The 18,516-nt window shown below is 34.7% G+C and overlaps 2 protein-coding genes and 1 pseudogene across 3 annotated transcripts; 2 read left to right on the top strand and 1 right to left on the bottom strand.

The window, feature by feature from the left end:
- Nucleotides 1-420: 420 nt before the first annotated feature.
- LOC107920400 (WD repeat-containing protein 44) lies at nt 421-5,514 on the top strand. Its single transcript, XM_016850106.2, has 7 exons — nt 421-2,386; nt 3,339-3,429; nt 3,839-3,996; nt 4,081-4,132; nt 4,239-4,321; nt 4,426-4,519; nt 4,602-5,514. The coding sequence occupies exons 1-7, from the start codon at nt 710-712 to the stop codon at nt 5,168-5,170; spliced, it is 2,724 nt and encodes a 907-aa protein (XP_016705595.1). The 5' UTR covers nt 421-709; the 3' UTR covers nt 5,171-5,514.
- A 1,173-nt stretch (nt 5,515-6,687) lies between these two features.
- LOC121225120 (protochlorophyllide reductase, chloroplastic-like) lies at nt 6,688-8,658 on the top strand (annotated as a pseudogene).
- Nucleotides 8,659-9,830: 1,172 nt separating this feature from the next.
- On the bottom strand, nt 9,831-17,430 carry LOC107920313 (plant intracellular Ras-group-related LRR protein 6). 2 transcript variants are annotated; one of them, XR_001690559.2, is made up of 22 exons: nt 17,210-17,398; nt 17,063-17,126; nt 16,812-16,948; nt 16,635-16,721; nt 16,236-16,311; nt 15,562-15,636; nt 15,322-15,391; nt 15,155-15,232; nt 15,016-15,076; nt 14,836-14,914; nt 14,016-14,106; nt 13,716-13,776; nt 13,556-13,623; nt 13,305-13,375; nt 12,747-12,884; nt 12,353-12,457; nt 11,763-11,887; nt 11,541-11,637; nt 10,996-11,070; nt 10,811-10,866; nt 10,310-10,645; nt 9,831-10,226 (listed from the first exon to the last, which is right to left on the bottom strand). XR_001690559.2 is itself a non-coding variant. In XM_016849960.2 (21 exons), the coding sequence occupies exons 1-21, from the start codon at nt 17,272-17,274 to the stop codon at nt 10,570-10,572; spliced, it is 1,755 nt and encodes a 584-aa protein (XP_016705449.1). In that variant the 5' UTR covers nt 17,275-17,430; the 3' UTR covers nt 10,172-10,569. The 2 variants fall into 2 exon arrangements, 1 of the variants encoding a protein (XP_016705449.1); XM_016849960.2 differs by having other exon boundaries at nt 10,172-10,645; nt 17,210-17,430.
- Nucleotides 17,431-18,516: the final 1,086 nt, after the last annotated feature.

The following is an 18,516-nucleotide window of genomic DNA, read 5'->3' on the forward strand; positions in this document are numbered from 1 at the left end:
TAAATTATAGTGGAAGGTTATTGGTTTATTTAAATTTAATGACGGTTACTAAAATGTAATTAAAATTTTCATTATTGATAAAAAAAAAATTCAAAATAGAATGCAATGAATTTATCCAAATTCATTATATTCTACCACGAGGATGGAAAAAATATATTTTGATAAAACGTTTTCAAGGAAAAAAGTTAAACTAAAAATAATTTTATCTATATAATTTTTAAATTTCACTCATAAATGCTTTTCTAATTATAAATATTATTTTATTTTATATTCTATTTGAGTAAAATTATAAAAATATGGAATTAATCGAAAAAAAAGAAATTGCTAAAAAGATAGAAAACTAAATTAAAATTAAAAATGGTAATTATTGGTTAATGAAGAATAATTTAATTGGAAAGCAATGGGGGGCTTAGATCCTCCACCTTTCACCTTTCAATTACCACAAAACCAACAAAAACTCGAATCAATCTCCCCTTCATTTCTATTCTCCCACACAAACCCAACCTTTGCTTTGCTTCCCTCTTTTTCCCCAAACCCATCTCTCCTTTTTCCCTCCTTCCTTTGCCTTTGGATCTGATTTTCTCTCTCTTTTTCTTTCCCTCCAAAAACTGTTTTCCCTTGCATTCCTTTGATCCAACCAAAACCCAGAGTTGTTTTTTTCTAATGATTGTATGTTTGAAATTGAAATGGGAATGCTCATAAAGAAAGCATGAGCAAGAACCCAATTCGTAGCAACAGCGGCAAGTTAAACGACCACGATTGGACTCAAGTAGTTGAAGTAAACCAAGAAGCAGAGGAAGAGTACTTCTACGATTCCCTTGACCGCATTGCTTCTTCTAATTCTTGTTCCTGTTCCAACTCTGCTTCTCCTTCTTCTGACTCGGATTCTGACCCAATTGCCCCTTCTAATAATGCCCCATTTCCCGTCCCTAAATTCCCTAAGGTTGTTTCCCAGTTCGACATCTGGATCTCTGAACCCTCCTCCGTCTCGGAAAGACGAACCCGTCTGTTCCGCGAAATGGGGCTGAGCCGCCACCCGGGTCTTTGCCGGATAAGACCCGGGTCAGAAACGGAGGTCGGCGACGGACGGGAAATGGGTAGTGGTGGTGGTGGTGGAGGTGAGTTGGGAAGAAGATCAGTTTCGTCGAATAGGTTGGTAAAAGAAGAGTTGGAAGATCAAGATCGTGGAGGAGAAAAGGAATCCAGTTCTTCTGGAATTGTACGATCGAAATCGGATGGTGATTGTAGTGCTGCTGCTGTTCCTTCTTCGCCTTTATCTCTTCGTTCCAATTCATCTTCTTCCATTCTTTCTGTGGGTTTATGTACCGTAAATAGTAATAACATCAGTGAATGTGATCAAAGTAATGCGGCGGCTGCTAACTTGAGACGCTGCGGAAGTAATGGATCTAAGCCACCCAAGGGGCGTATTAGCAAGTGTTTGAATGGGGAACTTAGCTTTAAATCATTTGGTGATGGGGAGGCTGTTGTGGTGGACGATGAGATGGATTGCAGTGAACAAGTGTGTACCATTAAGAACCTTGATAATGGGGAAGAGTTTGTGGTGAATGAGATTAGAGAAGATGGGATGTGGAACAAGTTGAAGGAAGTTGGGACAGGGAGACAGTTGACAATGGAGGAGTTCGAGGTTTGCGTTGGCCATTCTCCGATCGTTCAAGAGTTAATGAGAAGGCAGAATGTAGAAGAGGGTAATAAAGATAATGCTGATTTGATTGTCAGTGGTGGGGGTGTTGGTGTTTCAAAGTCGAAGAAGAAAGGGAGTTGGTTCAAGAGTATAAAGAGCGTTGCAAATAGCGTGAAGGGTAATAAGGAAAGGCGAAGCAGTGACGAGAGGGATACATCATCGGAGAAGGGTGGGAGGAGATCGAGTTCCGCCACTGATGATAGCCAGGATGTTTCGTTTCATGGGCCGGAGAGAGTGAGGGTAAAACAGTATGGGAAATCATGTAAGGAGCTCACTGCTCTTTACAAGAGTCAAGAGATACAAGCGCATACAGGGTCTATTTGGAGTATAAAATTCAGTTTAGATGGCAAATACCTTGCTAGTGCAGGTGAGGATTGTGTAATTCATATATGGAAGGTAGTTGGATCGGATAGGAAAGGGGAGTTGTTAATGGAAAAGCCTGAAGACGGGAATTTCAACCTTTTGCTCGTGGCTAATGGATCTCCCGAACCGATTCTGTCATCGCCGAGTACTGATTACCCTCCTGATAAGAGGAGAAGAGGAAGGTCATCAATAAGCCGGAAATCGTTGAGCCTGGACAACATTATGGTGCCAGAGACTGTTTTTGCACTTTCAGATAAACCTGTTTGTTCTTTTCAAGGACATTTGGATGATGTTCTCGACCTCTCATGGTCCAAGTCTCAGGTTTGTAGAAACATATGCATGAATGTAGTGTGATTGGTTTGCTTTTCAGGTTTTCAGTTAGTAATGTTAATGGGAAGAAGTTTATTTAGTGTTTCTTTGTTTAGACTTTAGAAGTCTTCTAATAAATTCGCCATGGTGGTTGTAGTTGTCTATTTAGTCTGATGTACTGAGCATTTATGGTATATTCTGTGCTGCTAAATAAACTGCATGCATTATTATGTCACAGGACAGAAATGAAGTAGAGCAACTTTTTTGCAAAGTGTTAGACTATCAAGTAAAACGTAATTTTAGCAAGCTATATTTTGGCACACGAAGTAAATGATCTAACAAGTTCAATATGTGTTTAAGTTGCCACAGACAACATGAATAGTAATGAAAACTTTACTTTCACATGGTTAGCTTAGATCGGCTATCTGTTTGGTCAGATAGTGACTTATCTTGCAAGAGGCTTGATCTTTTTAGTGGAGATTGTTTTAACCCGTGTCTTGGTCTTGGTTATTGTCTTTGATGTTTCTGTGATGCCTTTTTTCCTTGTCATCGCTTCTGGTTAAGGTTCCTGGTGATACTGTATACCTTGTGGAAGTTCTGAGATAATTTTAGGACCACTTTTGAGTTTACATGTCGTTAATAATTAACAGAGAGTTAAATGATTAGAAATGGTTTTGGTTTTACGACCACAAGTTTTTATAAACCAGTCCTGAATGTTAATGGGATGTAACTGTAATTGAATGCCTGAAAGCCCTTCAAATCTTTAACAATTCAGGAGTCATGTAAACAATTGGTCATGCCTCTATGTATTCCTTTATGTTTGTAGCAAGCTTTTCAAGAGGTCATTGTTTGACCTTTTCAATGAATTCTTTTCCCTGGATCACTGCATAGCCTCTTTTAGAATCATGAACCAATTTATCGCTGCAGGATATTCTGGTAAGATTTTTCTCTTTTCTCTTTTCAGCAATTGCTCTCATCTTCAATGGACAAAACAGTTAGGCTTTGGGACTTGACTAGCAAGACATGTTTGAGCATATTTTCACACAGTGATTATGGTAAGTAAATTGTGAGTTTCATGTCCTTTTTTGCTTAGGAGTTTAACTTCATAATGGCCCTGTTTAAGAACATCACTAAATTGTCGTTTTTTTAAAAATAAATAGTTACAGTACTTCTAAGTGAATAATTTGAGATTTACTTATGTTCTCCATAGTTTTAATACCAAGCTTTGTACCAACTTAGAAAAACGTAAAAGATTCTTGAGTAGCTAAAACTTGAATGTAATTTTGTGGCTTAGAATGTGCATATAGTTCACTGAAGTTAGGTCTGCTTGGTGTACATTTGATGGAAATGGTAATTCAAAGATCCAACATAGAAGAAATGTATTGTTAATTTTTTTCTCATCACTTGAAATTGGCTTATATATTACTAATCACGCTTTATTCTTGTGGATCTGCCTTGACACAGTAACTTGCATCCAGTTTAATCCAGTTGATGATAAATACTTCATTAGTGGATCCTTAGATGCTAAAGTTCGCATATGGAGCATTCCTGACCGTAAAGTTGTTGATTGGAATGATCTGCACGAAATGGTCACTGCTGCTTGTTATACGCCTGATGGCCAGGTTGGGAATGGTCAATTACAACTTCATTCTATATGATTTATGAGTAAGTCTTTATAGCTTATGAAGCTTTTCAATGTTTTGAAGGGTGCACTGGTTGGCTCATACAAAGGAAGCTGCCATTTATACAATACTTCTGGTACACGTTTATGAATTCCTTCTCTGGTCTGCATACTTGTTCTTTATTTTATAGTTGACTTGTGATAGAAGTTTCTTAAACACTTGCATTTATGCATATTTTTCAGAGAACAAGTTACAACCGAAAAGTCAAATCAATTTGCAGAATAAAAGGAAGAAGTCTCATCAAAAGAAAATTACAGGTTTCCAGGTAATCCTGTGCTCTTGCTACTTGAAATTCTGTCTGTTTTGCCATATTTCTTGCCACCATGTTTTCACTTTATACTTCCCCCTATTGGTTACTTTCTCAAACAGTTTGCACCCGGAAGTTCATCGGAAGTACTTGTCACCTCTGCAGATTCACGAATTCGTGTTGTTGATAGTTCTGATCTAATTCACAAGTTTAAAGGTAGTTCTTCATATGGTATAAATATCTGCATGTGACTCAGGAATTATGCTTGATTCCACTGAAGTTGTTGACTATTGGACAGGATTTCGGAACACAAACAGTCAAATCTCAGCTTCTGTTACGGCAAATGGAAAATATGTTGTCTGTGCTAGTGAGGACTCTTATGTTTATGTGTGGAAACACGAAGCTGGATCAAGGCCTAGCAGAAATAAAGGAGTCACCGTGACACAATCTTATGAACATTTTCACTGTAAAGATGTATCAGTTGCCATCCCTTGGCCAGGCACATGGGGACTAAGAGATATTCAATTGGATGACAATATCGATGAAGTTTCAACTGCCAATCATCCTCCTACACCTGTTGAAGAGTATAGCGGAAATGAGGGTTCATTATCGGCATCTGGGTACACCAACAGCCCCCTCCACGGAACCATTTCTAGCGCAACCAATAGATACTTCTTTGACAGAATCTCAGCTACATGGCCGGAGGAAAAACTTGTTCAGGTAACACGGACCTGGAGCAGCCCCAAGAGAAGTGTGGACTTGTCTGGGGTAAACCAAGACACGGCCCGCGATATGGTGATTGTAACCGCCGGCCTGCGTGGTGAGATTAGAACTTTCCAAAATTTTGGATTGCCATTTCGAATTTAATTGGGTAGGGAGGGAACACCTCAAGGGTGAAGGGAAATGAGTTGATAATATGTCAATGCAATCCATTTCTCCCCACCTTTGTGTACAGTGAGATATTGGTTGAGGTTTGTAATATTTAGCCAGTTTCATTTCTTTGTTTGTGCCTATGCTCCTGAATGTAGGGGAATTGGAAAGCCACTGCATTTGAGCATCGAGGAAAATATAGATTCGTTCGAAAAAAGAAAAGAAAAGAAAAAGAGAACTACACCCTGAATTTAGATTCCGATGTGTTTCCGGTGTCGGAAATTGTAGAGTTTTAAGATTAGAGGTGGAAAGCCTATTGAATTGAAAATGAAATTCTTTTACTACATAATCTTCATTAGTCAAATCCAATGTTCCTGAACAACCCTTTGGTGGTTTAGAGAGATTTAAGCTCTTCTTCTTATTTTCGTATTTCCTAAGACTAATGAAACAAGAATTGGACGATATTTAGGCCGCGGTTGATGAGTTAAAACTTTGGATTGTTTGAATGATTTTGTGTAAAATGTTTTTTTTTTTTGTTGTTGTTGTTTTACAATTATTTTTACAATCATTTTCTAAAAGTTGGTTTTAGTGAAATAAATATAATATAAGTATGTTTCTTTAAAATATTGTAGTAGTATTTTTTTAACAATCGTAATTTATTTTATAATAAAATAATTTTTTTGAAATAATTAAATATTATAAATAAACTTAATAAAAAAAGTGTCTAATTAAAAATTAGTTTAAACGTATATGTAAGTGAATGGTAACACATTAGAGTTGAAAGAGAAATGAAACTAAGCATAATTTATACTTCCATATTTGTATAATTAGAATATTCATATTTTATACTATAAACAATTAATTATTAAATATTTATAAATTACAATATATGTTTATTGTTAAAATATTCATATAAAATAAAATTTCAATATTACATAATTTATTTAATAATAAATTATCTTAATGATTTATTATATTACTTAATATAAATAATTAAATAGGTATGTTGAGCATTATAATATTTAATAATATTAAATTTTTAATAATTTTAAAAAATAAAAATAAAAATAAGTATTAATATAATAATATTATATTTGATTAAATGTAAGTTTTACATAAAGAAAGTAAAATTACTCTGTAAGAATAATTTATTCTTTTTAAAATGATAAGTGAATTTATAAAAAAAATTATAAATATAGTTTGGAAACAAATACACCCATGAAATTTGGTTCAGGAAAGCGTTAGTTTGGTTGATAAGACAAGAACCAAGGATTGAGCAAAATTCCAATTCAAATCAAACCTATTCTGTCAAAAAAATAATAGGAATAAATTAAAAAAGAAATTCCACATCACCAGTGTACCCCCACTCGAGAGACCACTCCCTGTCTCTTTCAATCCTCACCCATAGGGGAACAGGACCAAAATATCCCCCATACTAGGGAAAACCAAATGTAGGAAATCCAAAACTCAAAGTCTCATTGGCGAATTGATATGGCAGATACATTGCCTTCTAATTTATCTTATCCTTCCATTGACTTCTCTTTTTATTTTTTAAAGGGTCCTTTCCCTCCCACCTTATATATGCAACACTGGAAAGCTGTTTTTCTAAGCCCACCATAGCCACAGCTCATTTAAGTGTCTTAAATAACCCATTTCAAAGTTGGTAATGGCTTTGCAGACTGCTGCTTTGGTTCCAGCTACTTTCACCCTACCTAAAGAGGTTTTCTTTTTAGCTTTTTACTGATGAAATGGTTCTGGGTTTCTTTTTTCTGTTTTTAATGGTGGGTTTTTTTTTTTGCAGGGAAAATCAAGTCCATCTTTCAAGGATTCAACTTTCTTTGGGGTCTCACTTTCTGAACATGCCAAAGCTGATTTCAGCTCTTCTGCATTAAGATGCAAGGTTTCATTTATAGCTAGTTATTTTTCATGTTGTTCAATCGTGTAAGAACAAAACATTGAAGTTACATGTTTGAGTCATATTAAAACGAAAATATGATTTAACAAGGTTTGTATTTGCTCTTCTTGTTGTTTAACTAGGACAAGCATGGTTGTTTCTACTGTTTTTTTTCCATTGTAGAGGGAATTCAACCCAAGAAATGGAGCTGTGAGAGCCGAAACAACAGCTACTGCAACTCCAGCAATCAGCAGATCTGCGGTGGATGGCAAGAAAACTCTAAGAAAGGGTAGTGTTATCATCACCGGTGCCTCCTCCGGATTGGGTTTAGCCACTGCTAAAGCCCTGGCTGAAACTGGGAAATGGCATATTATCATGGCTTGCAGGGACTTTCTCAAGGCTGAAAGAGCTGCAAAGTCTGCTGGCATGTCTAAACAAAACTACACCATCATGCACTTAGATCTCGCCTCATTGGACAGCGTCCGCCAATTCGTCGACCGTTACAAGCGATCGGGGAGGCCTCTTGATGTGCTTGTTTGCAATGCTGCTGTTTACCAGCCAACTGCCAAGGAACCCTCTTTCACAGCTGAAGGATTTGAGCTTAGTGTGGGAACTAACCATCTTGGTCACTTTCTTCTTTCCCGGTTGTTGCTTGATGACCTGAAGCAGTCTGATTATCCTTCAAAGCGTCTCATTATCGTTGGTTCGATTACAGGTACATCACTACCATTGCATTTAAAATGATCAAATTATAGAAGATTGTGATATTGATGTACTAACTTGGAGTTGTATCAAGGAAACACGAATACCTTGGCCGGAAACGTACCTCCCAAGGCCAACCTTGGGGATCTAAGGGGACTTGCAGGGGACTAAATGGGCTTAATAGCTCAACCATGATTGATGGTGGGGAATTTGATGGTGCCAAGGCATACAAGGATAGCAAAGTCTGCAATATGCTCACGATGCAAGAGTTCCACAGGCGGTTCCATGAGGAAAGCGGCATCACATTCGCTTCCCTTTACCCGGGTTGCATAGCTACGACAGGCTTGTTCCGGGAGCACATTCCGTTGTTCCGACTCCTCTTCCCTCCATTCCAGAAGTACATCATCAAGGGCTTTGTCTCCGAAGACGAAGCTGGAAAAAGACTAGCTCAGGTATAAAACTTGTGTATTGAGTTCTGTTTTATGTCTTGTCCATTAACACTACCATTGCTTCTACGAAGGTTGTGAGCGATCCGAGCTTGACAAAATCGGGTGTATACTGGAGCTGGAACCAGAATTCGGCTTCATTCGAGAACCAGTTGTCTCCTGAAGCCAGTGATGAGGAGAAAGCACGCAAAATATGGGAGCTCAGTGAGAAACTTGTGGGGTTGGCCTAAAAATTTGGAGGCATGAGATGAGATGGTTGCCACTTGAATCTTTGCTTATATATTGCGCAGGGTCTGATCTAATTGATTGAGTGTAGAGCTTGGATTTGGATGGTGTGCTTGCTGTTGTTAAAATTTCTTCTTTTGTAGAATGCAGGTGATTGGCCTTAGTCAATATGGAATTTGTGCAATGCAAAAGTAATAAGTTGCCAAAATTTTAAGCCATTTTTGGAGTTTTCATCATTCAAGTAGAAAATGATACGCTTTGCATGAATTTAAATTGTCGTCAAATTCTGCTATTAAGTTGTAGATTTTGTCGGATTTTGTTATATTTTTATTTATTTTACTTTTCAAATTTTAAAATTTCAATTGTGACCGAACCGATCAATTCATTGAGTTAAATTTTGATATTTTCAAGATCTTTTGCAACAAATATATTATCATGTGTAAAACCATATCATCTCTACTATTTTCATATAATATTCACAAAAAAGCTTGGTATTTTAGTCCATGAATTTAACTGCTATCATTTGAACTAAGATTGAAATTTTAAAATTTGAAAACTATAAAGACTAAAAATGATCAAATTGAAGAAAGACTAATAGGGACATCCAAAAATTTTATTTTTGGGGTAAAGATAAATTTCTAAACATTTGAGGGGTCGAAGCTAAAAATTTTATTTTGAAAAGGACTTAGATTATATGATTAATTTCTAGGAGGGGTCAAAATTGTCATTTATTTGAATGATTAAAGGACTTAAAATGAATAGTTAAGACTGAGAGGGACTACTAATGATATTTTTCCATTTGGCCAAGGCCCCTGCCAGTCCCCATTAGTTTCGTCTTAAAGGGTTAGTTCCACAACTTTCATATAGTACAGTACTAATAGCAAAATTAGACTTAACAAATCTAACTATTATATTATTGAAATTTCAAAACTATAAAAATAGAGACTAAAATAAATCAAATTAAATTACAAGAATTAAATATACCATTTAGGCCTAATATAGAAACTAAAAACATAATGACTTCTTAATTCATGAACGCAATTAAAACGATTATTATGATCAATATTAATAAAAAAAACCGTAAAATAACAATCTCAATATTATTTTTCATTTGTTAATTTATATCATTTGTGCTAGTTGTGATACCTTTGGTTACTAGTGTAATAATACGAGCAAAAATAACATATTTAGCACATGTTTTAAAATAGTTAGACATAAAATCAAAAATAGTTAGTGCAAATTTAAACATGCAATTAAAAACTCAAGTAAAAAAACAGGACATCTTCAAAATAAACGGAAAAAAGTTCTCTTTTTTATACAAACAAATGAAATAAATGATTAAAAGTTACCATTTGTGATTAATTTATAACTAACCAATAACTAAAATATGTAGAAAAAATAATAGTGAAATTAATACTTTACATGTCTTACATAGTTGCTTACATTTATATCTCAATACTAGTAGAATATAACTTCTTTCGGTAATGGTGTGATGTGATCACATATTGTAGAATAAAGAGTTACAGAAATATTCCTTATATCCAATAAGCAATAGTGTTAGCATTCTCTTGTTTGAAAAGTAATAATAGGGAAAATATTATACCCTCTTAATCCAAATATCGAGTTACAGAAAGATTGCTTCGGCAGCAAGAATGCTTTCCAAAGAAATCATCGGACTTTGCTAGAGAAGCAGCAGTAAAAATGGTAGCAAAAACGGAAATACGCCAAACATACGAACACCAAGAAAGGTGGGGTTACTGCAAACCAAGCAAATGAGAACAATCTCCTGTATAATGTATGTTTCAAACAATTAAACACTCAACCCTAACACTCTCCAAGCCAATAAAAGGGGATAGGGTTAAAACATACAAAGCATGAGGCTCCAGTACGTTCGTGTTTTACGGGTTTCGGCTCTCACTGCTACCAATGTGTACTGCATTTGACTGTAATAGTATCCATTACATCCACAGCCATGATGAATTAAATACGACAGAAAAGGAGCTTACGACCGCTATTTTTGTACTTATATTACATTCTCCCTGTCTCAGCTTAAATCAAGAAACTCAACAGCTTCACCACTTGAGATCAAGCTTTCAAACAAACATAAACGACAGAGTTGCATGCGGTCCTTATTGCTCCGGAAGTTTGTCTTTCAAATATTTCAAAACAGCTTTGGTTCCCCTGTCTAAAATTGGCCTCCTTATGCTGAAAAAAAGAAGAAAAGGAACAGATAATGGCTAGAACCAAAACAGAAAACATGTTTTGAAAAAAAATGACCCCGAAGTAAGTTCGGGTTTATAAAACTTTAATAATTTTTTCATTCACAGATTTTTAAGTTTTGGAATCAACCATAGCTTAAATGCAGTATACCTTCTCAATGGATTACCATCAAGTCTCAAAACCTGGAGGCTTGGTTCAAGCAGACCCTGCCCAAAAAACCAATTATTAAAAACGACGTAATTATATAATCTGAATAAGGGCTGCAATAAAAGAAAACCAAAAAAACCAAACAAAATTAAAAAAAAAAATTGGGTAAAGGGATTAGTCTTACGGACCAGTTCTGGAGGAAGTGTGGAAATGTTATTATCAGACAAGTCTAGCTCAGTGAGAGAAGTAAGGTTCTTAAATCCCTGCACAAGAAGCAACAAAAGGGATAAAGACTAAAGGATAGTCAAGCTGTCAAAGAGCCGAGGGAAAAGAATATATGATGCAGGCCAATAATAAGAACCAAGAACACAAACATATGGTACGTGTCTTAGCTCAACACCTCACATGTCTTAGTTCAACACCTCACATGTTAGGTAAATCCAATATTGAAACACAGGTCGATATTTAAAAACCGTGATTATATGAGAACCGTAGCAAAAACCTTAGGATTTATACAACAAGACACTACACACTAGGGATGAAGGTACAGTAAATCAAGTTTCCGAAAAATTTCAACTTCACATTACTATAAGAACACTCGCATGTGATCAATGGAGAAAACAAGTGGCTATAACAACTATTTAGTGGATGTTCATAAAGTGTTACTAAGTCGGTTTACGCCAAATATTAATGACTTGCAATAGATGCCAGCTATAGTAAGAGAACATTTTACATCCGGGATTGATTGAAGGGAATTTTGACTCAAGCCTAGGATTTGCAGCTGCCGTAAGCTCATTATTTCTGATGGGACTTCTCGTAGCTGCATTCGTCTGTCAAGTCAACATAGAAGTAAGATAAACAGCAAATGTTGCATAAAAGAACATAAACACAGATAATTGTGCATATGTTTGTACTTTTGCATGCAGACATATCTCATTAGTTTCAGCGAACTAACCTCAAATAAAGCTCCTTCAAGTGTGGTAAGTTGGAAAATGCTGGATTCTCAGGTAATGAAGTGGCATTACCACTTATATCTAGTATTTGGATCATAGAGATTGCTTGGAATCCATCAGATGGAATCTATGACCAAGTAGATAAGAAATAGTTCAGCTCAAACAGGTTAAAAGAGAAACATGCATGTGCTATGATAAAGAAACAACTGTTGACATCAGCATAGTATGTCCTATTGCACTGAAAATATATCATAAAACAAATCTAGCCTAGCATAAAGGAATTGAAATATGCAACCTATTGCTGTTGTTTAAATATCTTGCTGCATGATCAATCTTGGATTTAAGTGCTTATTTAGACGTTCTTGGAGAGAAATTCCAAAGACTACCAATCCAATCATCTGTTGCATAAGCCATCTTTACATTGACGAGACATTTCTGACAAAACATAGTATCCAGCACGAACAAGGCATATTTTACTTGCTATATATCTAGGAGGCAATCATGATTTCAACTATTCCGTGTAGGTACAAGCATGCATTGCTCTTTCAACAGTTAAGAACTAAAATGGTGGAAAAAAATATATCCTGGTCACCTGTCTTAGTGGATTACCATCCAACTTCAAACAAGAAAGATTGGGAAGTGACTTCAAAATTGCAACCGGCCAGTCCTTAATATTGTTCCTAGATAAAACCAAAGTCTGCACATTTAAACACCAGTTAATAACAATTTAAGTAGGACCAATCTGCTTCACACCCAAGCCAATCTGTCATTGGTTTAAAACTCCAGCAAAAGATCATCCATAATACATCAACAATGAGCTATAATCGTCATGCCTATAGAATTGATCTCTAAGCAAACCAACGGAAAATTCAAGCAACAATATATGTCTTTTATCCCAATTCGGAAACATTGATACACATATCATTTTACTTTATCATGATCAATGTCTATACTTCTAGAAGAAAATATAACTACAGAGCAAATACCTGAAGGGATGAACATGAGGAGAGTTCAACTGGCAGTTCTTGGATAGAATTTTTGGAAAGATTGAGTTTTATGATTTCACCTGATTCCCATGCCTCAGATGGGACAACGCTTAAGCCCATGCCTTCCAGCGAAAGTTCCTGAAAGCAGATGAACAAGAAATGTTAGTTGCAAAATCGCATACCAAGAAGTTCAAGAGTGAATCAGGATATTATTGTTGAAAATAACTCGGACAATACATGAAACTTATATAAAGTTAGAGCTTATATGAATTTGATATTTCGAAAAACAAACTTCGATTAAGCAGTAATTCAAATTGACAATTTATATGATGGTCTATTTTTCTGGATTCATACATCTTGTAATGCAAACCATGTTCCAATGAAAAGTATGAGCCAATGTCCTCAAAAGAGGGGCAGAAGTAACAATTAGTTGAACTAACCTATTAGACTCACCATCCAGAATAATAGGATCAAACACAAAATACAGGATATACTCCAATAGAAGATCAGACTGAAATCTCGAAATGAATCTTTAAGTTGATATGGTAAAGGAGATACCTTTGAAGTGAGGGACAATCGAGCTGCCATAGTAACTACTTCCTCTTTGGCAGGGGTTTTAGCTCCTGAATCTACAAGAAAAGCTTCATTATGATTCCTAAGAATAAGAAATGGTACAGAACCAAAAATCATTGGAATTTGAAATTTGGTCAAAAGCCTCCACCGGAAGCAAGGAGGAAGTATGTGAGATATCAGATAACAGCTATAGACTAAAATGGTACAATGTAGAATGCATGTTGAAATGAATGTACCTTCAGCCTCGGAAAGTCGGCTTCTAAGATATCTCAATAAAGCTGGTGTAGGTCCTGAAACCAGAGAACTGCACGGACAAAAAAAAGATATCAGCTGATAAAACATGACTAAGAAGAGCACTGAACTTTATGAACAAATAAATCCCTCAATGCCTCAGACCTTCTTAGAGTTCGCAAAGGGTTGCCACTGAGCAAAAGTTTTCGTAACGTAGTCATCTTGCCTAGACAGAACAACATATTAGATCCGAGTAAAATATGTTCATCATGAATATCGAAGAGTCAAAACATGTTTATATTGTTTTTTCCACCGAATGTGAGCAGGAAAGGAATATATATATATATATAGTCAGCCAAAACTGATGCTTTTGCTGCATCCTAAGAGTATCATGTGCTGCTACACATTCCAATTAAAGATGCATCAGAAGTGAATAACTAATGATCCGAAGTTTGCAAAGCTTACCAAGCTCAGCGGGCAATCCAGTCAACGAATTATTAGAAAGATCCAGAACTGATAGAGATAACTTGCATGCTCCTACCGGATATTCCTTCAACTGCATGCATTTGAAGTATTCAGTATGCAGTTCCATTTTAGTAAGATTCAGACTATTTCCAGGACCAAAGAAGATAAACACGAACATGGAAAAAAACAAGATGAAGTAACTGTATAAATCAAATGACCACATGCACACATTACATTTTCTCAGAAAATATATTACACTAACAAATGTGCCACAAGACCTAAAAATACTCATGGCTCAAAGAAACTACTAGCCTTATTACGGTTACATCTGATGTAAACATCCTAAAAATGCATTCAACACAGCTAAGAAATCAGAATGAAGCATAAACCAGATACTGGCTTGATGGTTGGTCAACTAAAAAGCAGATGTAAAGATGTTTAAAACAAAAGACAGCCATGACATCCGTGTGATGCTAAATTGTTGGTATAATATTTAGTTTTGGCAAGGATTAACATTGTGGTGGACATCTAATCATGCACAACAGTAGGATGGAATTTAATTGAATTCATTTTGCAATATCTGAATAACCTTTCATGTGTACTACTTGTAATAGATGGTGCGAACTAGAGTCAACTATGTAAAGCCATATACTGAAAATAAATCAAGTTTTGCTAAAAATAGACCATTTTCATGTACATTCAACTCATTACAGTTTTCCTATTAAACCATAACTGTCACAGAATCAGGTCACTAATCCAGCAGTATAACCTATGGTGAGCTCAAATACAATGATTTGGCAAAAGAGATTGAAATAGGTACCTGGTTTGAGTGAAGATCCAATGTCCCTAAACGAGAAAGGGCACCTAATTCCTCGGTTAAAATTGACAGTGCATTATTCCTGAAAATTTGAGGTGGCAAATACCAGATGAATACGAAAAAGTACAAAACTTTCAGGTAACTAATTAAACATCTTTTGTAACCGGTGGACAAGAATATGACCCCATATAGAATTCCGCTAGAGAAGAGCAACCCGATATTGATGGTGGGATTGATGAAATTCCTGCATCATACAGTAACGGTATGACTTATCATGCAGTACAAAAGGATGATTTCTAGCATAACTCTGTATTTCACTCACTGTTCTGGTGAAGATCAAGACGGATGAGACGCATAAGGCATCCAATGTTCTCTGGTATACCACTCAGCAAGTTCTTTGCTGCAGGGATGTCAAAAATTTCTTTTACAATTGGAGATTTAAACATAACTGATATAAACTAGAAAAGTCATATCACAATAAAATATTACATGCATTGAGTTCCGTAAGCATTGTACATGATGCAAACAAGTTCTCAGATAAAGCTGTTAACTTGTTCCCCTGACACAATTAGAACATAACGCATAAATTAGGCTCTGAAATACAACATTAATGATAATTAATTACAACAGCAACCCCATAATCAAAAAAAGAAAAAAAAATTACAACAGCAACTTCCAACAAGACTCTCCAAAGCAGTCACATTGTACAAAATAATTGTCTTTAAATACCTCCACATCTAGTTTTGTCAATTTCGAACAGTTTGTAAGATCTTCAGGCAAGCTTGTTATCAAATTATTCGATACCTGCCAGAACGAGAAAGAAAAAAAAAAAAGAAGCCTTTTATGGATCATATATAATATTAAATAAAATATGATGAAACTCGTAGTTTTATGACAAGAAGATTTTAGCACATCATAAACTGGATTTCTTAGTTATCAGGTTAGCTGACCTCTAGAACCTAATTGTCAAATGACAACCAAATAAGCAAAGGTAAATATATTTACACTTTACAACATGAAAATGGTTGGAAAAGACAACTTAAAAGAGCAAGAAAACCTTCTTTGAAAATAACTCTAGCATCCATTCATAACAGAAGTTGGGGATATGGCTTTAAAATACAAATGATGCGCACGTTTGAGATTGAAACTAACCAACAATGATAAATTTCACAAAAAGATATTATATCCAAGGAAATGCAGAGGACATACACCAAAACTACTTGTGGCTTTGTAACAGAACTTAAACATTATTGTTGGGGGCAGTAACTGTGTTCAAAGATCAAGATGTTTCTATAGGTGAAGCAAAAAGTGGCAGAAGTCAAATCCGGAAAGCATATTCTTGAAGGGCATTAAAAAGATAAATAATAATAACGACGGTGATAGATAAAGAGAAAATACAAAACCTTTAGATCTGATAAATCTGAGCATTTTCCAAGTGAGGATGGAAGTTCCTTAATACGATTGCTTGAACAATCAAACCTGGAAGTCACACAAGGGTAATCCAATAAGACGGTAAACTAAGGTTCTGATTCTTTTCTTCAATTAAAAAAGAAACCACAATCTGATCCTCAAGCATAAGGAAACAGCATATAAAATGACCATAGATATTAAGCAAGAGAATCATTCCATTTTCTATGTTGAAAATATGCATATGATCATCAAAATATAATGAATGCAATAACACAACTATACAAATGCAAAAATGCCATTAGCATCACAAAATTAATAGCACCACAACGACAAAGAAAGTAAGCGAGCTTTTATTTATTTGAAAGATGTGGGAGAGGTGCAGAGGAGCTTACTTGACCAAAGAAGTTGCCAAGCCAATCTCCTCTGGTATTGTCACTATAGAGTTAAAAGACACATCCAACAACTTCAGCATAGAAAGCCTATAAAGATAGCAGAAAGAATAAGATCATAAGATGAAAATTTTGAAGCATAACTAGAAAAATCCATAAAGAGAGTAACAAAGAACTCACTGTCCGATTGCAGCCGGAAGATCTGTAAGCTTATTGTGACTAACATTCAACACAGTCAATAAAGGTAAGTTCCTCACTTCTTCCTTCAATGACTCGATATTGTTATGTGCCAAAATTAGCTTTTGTAGCTCCACAGCCTTATAGTAATAATAATAATAATAATAATAAAAGGAACTCAAATTAAGCTTAAAAAAAGGAAGTTTGAAATTAAATTAAATGGAAAACGTAACGATAAATTTAAATTAAATTACCTCCCACCATTTTTCACCCTCCCCAACAGCATCCAAGCTTCTGTAGATCTCTTCCGGAACATCTCTGTAAAAAAATGAGATAAAAGAAACAATGAATTGAAATGTAGCAGTGAATTGGAAATGAAGAAAGGAAAGAAATAAAGGGACCTGAGAGATCGATTGGATAAGTTGAGAGAACCGGAAGCTCTTGCAGCTTTCAGTAATCGATCCATATTATTTGGGATGTTAAGACATGAATGAAATGGTTTTGAGATCTGCTCTCCGTTCGCCTCTTTACTTTTGTCTTCCGCTGTAATACCTGCGTAACCGACTATATATTAGATCCCTTCCCATGACATGTCGGATTCTTTTCCTTTGGGAATATATATTTAGGCGTTTAAAAAAATATTTCTGAATTTAAAAGTAATTTAAAAAAAAATGTTGTAAGTAACCAATTATTTTCGGCTGAAATTTTTAATTTTTTTGAGAAGAAAAAGTTAAAAATTTTAGTTTTTCTTCTACCAAAAGTACTTTTAGTACTTAATTACTTTTTTTACTCTTCCAATACATAGTTTTTTTCTTTTTTTTCTTAGTGCATAATTACAATTGTGTTAAAATAATTAATTAAAAAAATATTTTTTAAAATACTAATTATAAATATTTAATAGTTATATTTAAATATTTAAAATATAGTTTATATATTCTAATTAAATTTTATAAATAATTAATATTTATTGCTTAAAAATATTTAAAATTTATATTTCATATATTAAAATATTAACAACAAGTTATAATAATTTTTTTATATTCTTACTAAAATATAATAATATTAATTAATTTAAATATTATTTAAATGCATATTTATTACTTGATAATAACATGTCTAAAATGGACATCTTATTTCTCAAAAGCACTTTTTGACAGCAATGCTAAACATTCAAATTTTAAACTAAACTTTTCAAAAGCACTTCTCAAAGCACTTTTCTACAACATTTTTCAAAAACACTTTTCAAAAGTAATGAAGAACTGACCCTTAATTGCTTTTTTCCAAATATTACTAATAGGGTAAAGTTTAAAAATACTCACTTTTATTTGCTTTAAATTACATTTTAGTCACTTATGTTTGAAATGTTATGTTTTAGTCACTTATATTATCGTTTTGTTACGAAGTGGTCACTCTACCATTAAGCTTTGTTACCTCCCTAATCGCGGTCCTACGTGGTAGTCCAAATGGGTTTTAAATGCCGCATGACAGTCCAAATTAAATTTATTTAATTAAAAACATATTTTCATCCCAGCAATTAGACATCTAAGTTAGCATTTAAAACTCATTTGAACTACCACATAAGACTGCCGTTAGGGAGGTAACAGAGTTTAACAGTATGCTGACCACTTCGTAACAAAACAATAATATAAGTGACTAAAACGTTACATTTAAAACATAAGTGATTAAAATATAATCTAAATCAAACAAA

The sequence above is a fragment of the Gossypium hirsutum genome, chromosome D13, assembly GCF_007990345.1.
Source record: "Gossypium hirsutum isolate 1008001.06 chromosome D13, Gossypium_hirsutum_v2.1, whole genome shotgun sequence".
Lineage (NCBI taxonomy): Eukaryota > Viridiplantae > Streptophyta > Magnoliopsida > Malvales > Malvaceae > Gossypium > Gossypium hirsutum.

What these genes read in the sequence shown, in the direction of transcription:
- LOC107920313 (XM_016849960.2), bottom strand. Translation starts at nt 17,274, where the DNA reads ATGGATCGATTACTGAAAGCTGCAAGAGCTTCCGGTTCTCTCAACTTA. An exon ending in TTATCCAATCGATCTCTCAG is followed by an intron (nt 17,127 to 17,209) that starts GTCCCTTTATTT and finishes ATTTTTTTACAG; the next exon opens with AGATGTTCCGGAAGAGATCT. An exon ending in TTGGCAACTTCTTTGGTCAA is followed by an intron (nt 16,312 to 16,634) that starts GTAAGCTCCTCT and finishes TGTGACTTCCAG; the next exon opens with GTTTGATTGTTCAAGCAATC.
- LOC107920400 (XM_016850106.2), top strand. Translation starts at nt 710, where the DNA reads ATGAGCAAGAACCCAATTCGTAGCAACAGCGGCAAGTTAAACGACCAC. An exon ending in ATTTTCACACAGTGATTATG is followed by an intron (nt 3,430 to 3,838) that starts GTAAGTAAATTG and finishes GCCTTGACACAG; the next exon opens with TAACTTGCATCCAGTTTAAT. An exon ending in CCATTTATACAATACTTCTG is followed by an intron (nt 4,133 to 4,238) that starts GTACACGTTTAT and finishes CATATTTTTCAG; the next exon opens with AGAACAAGTTACAACCGAAA.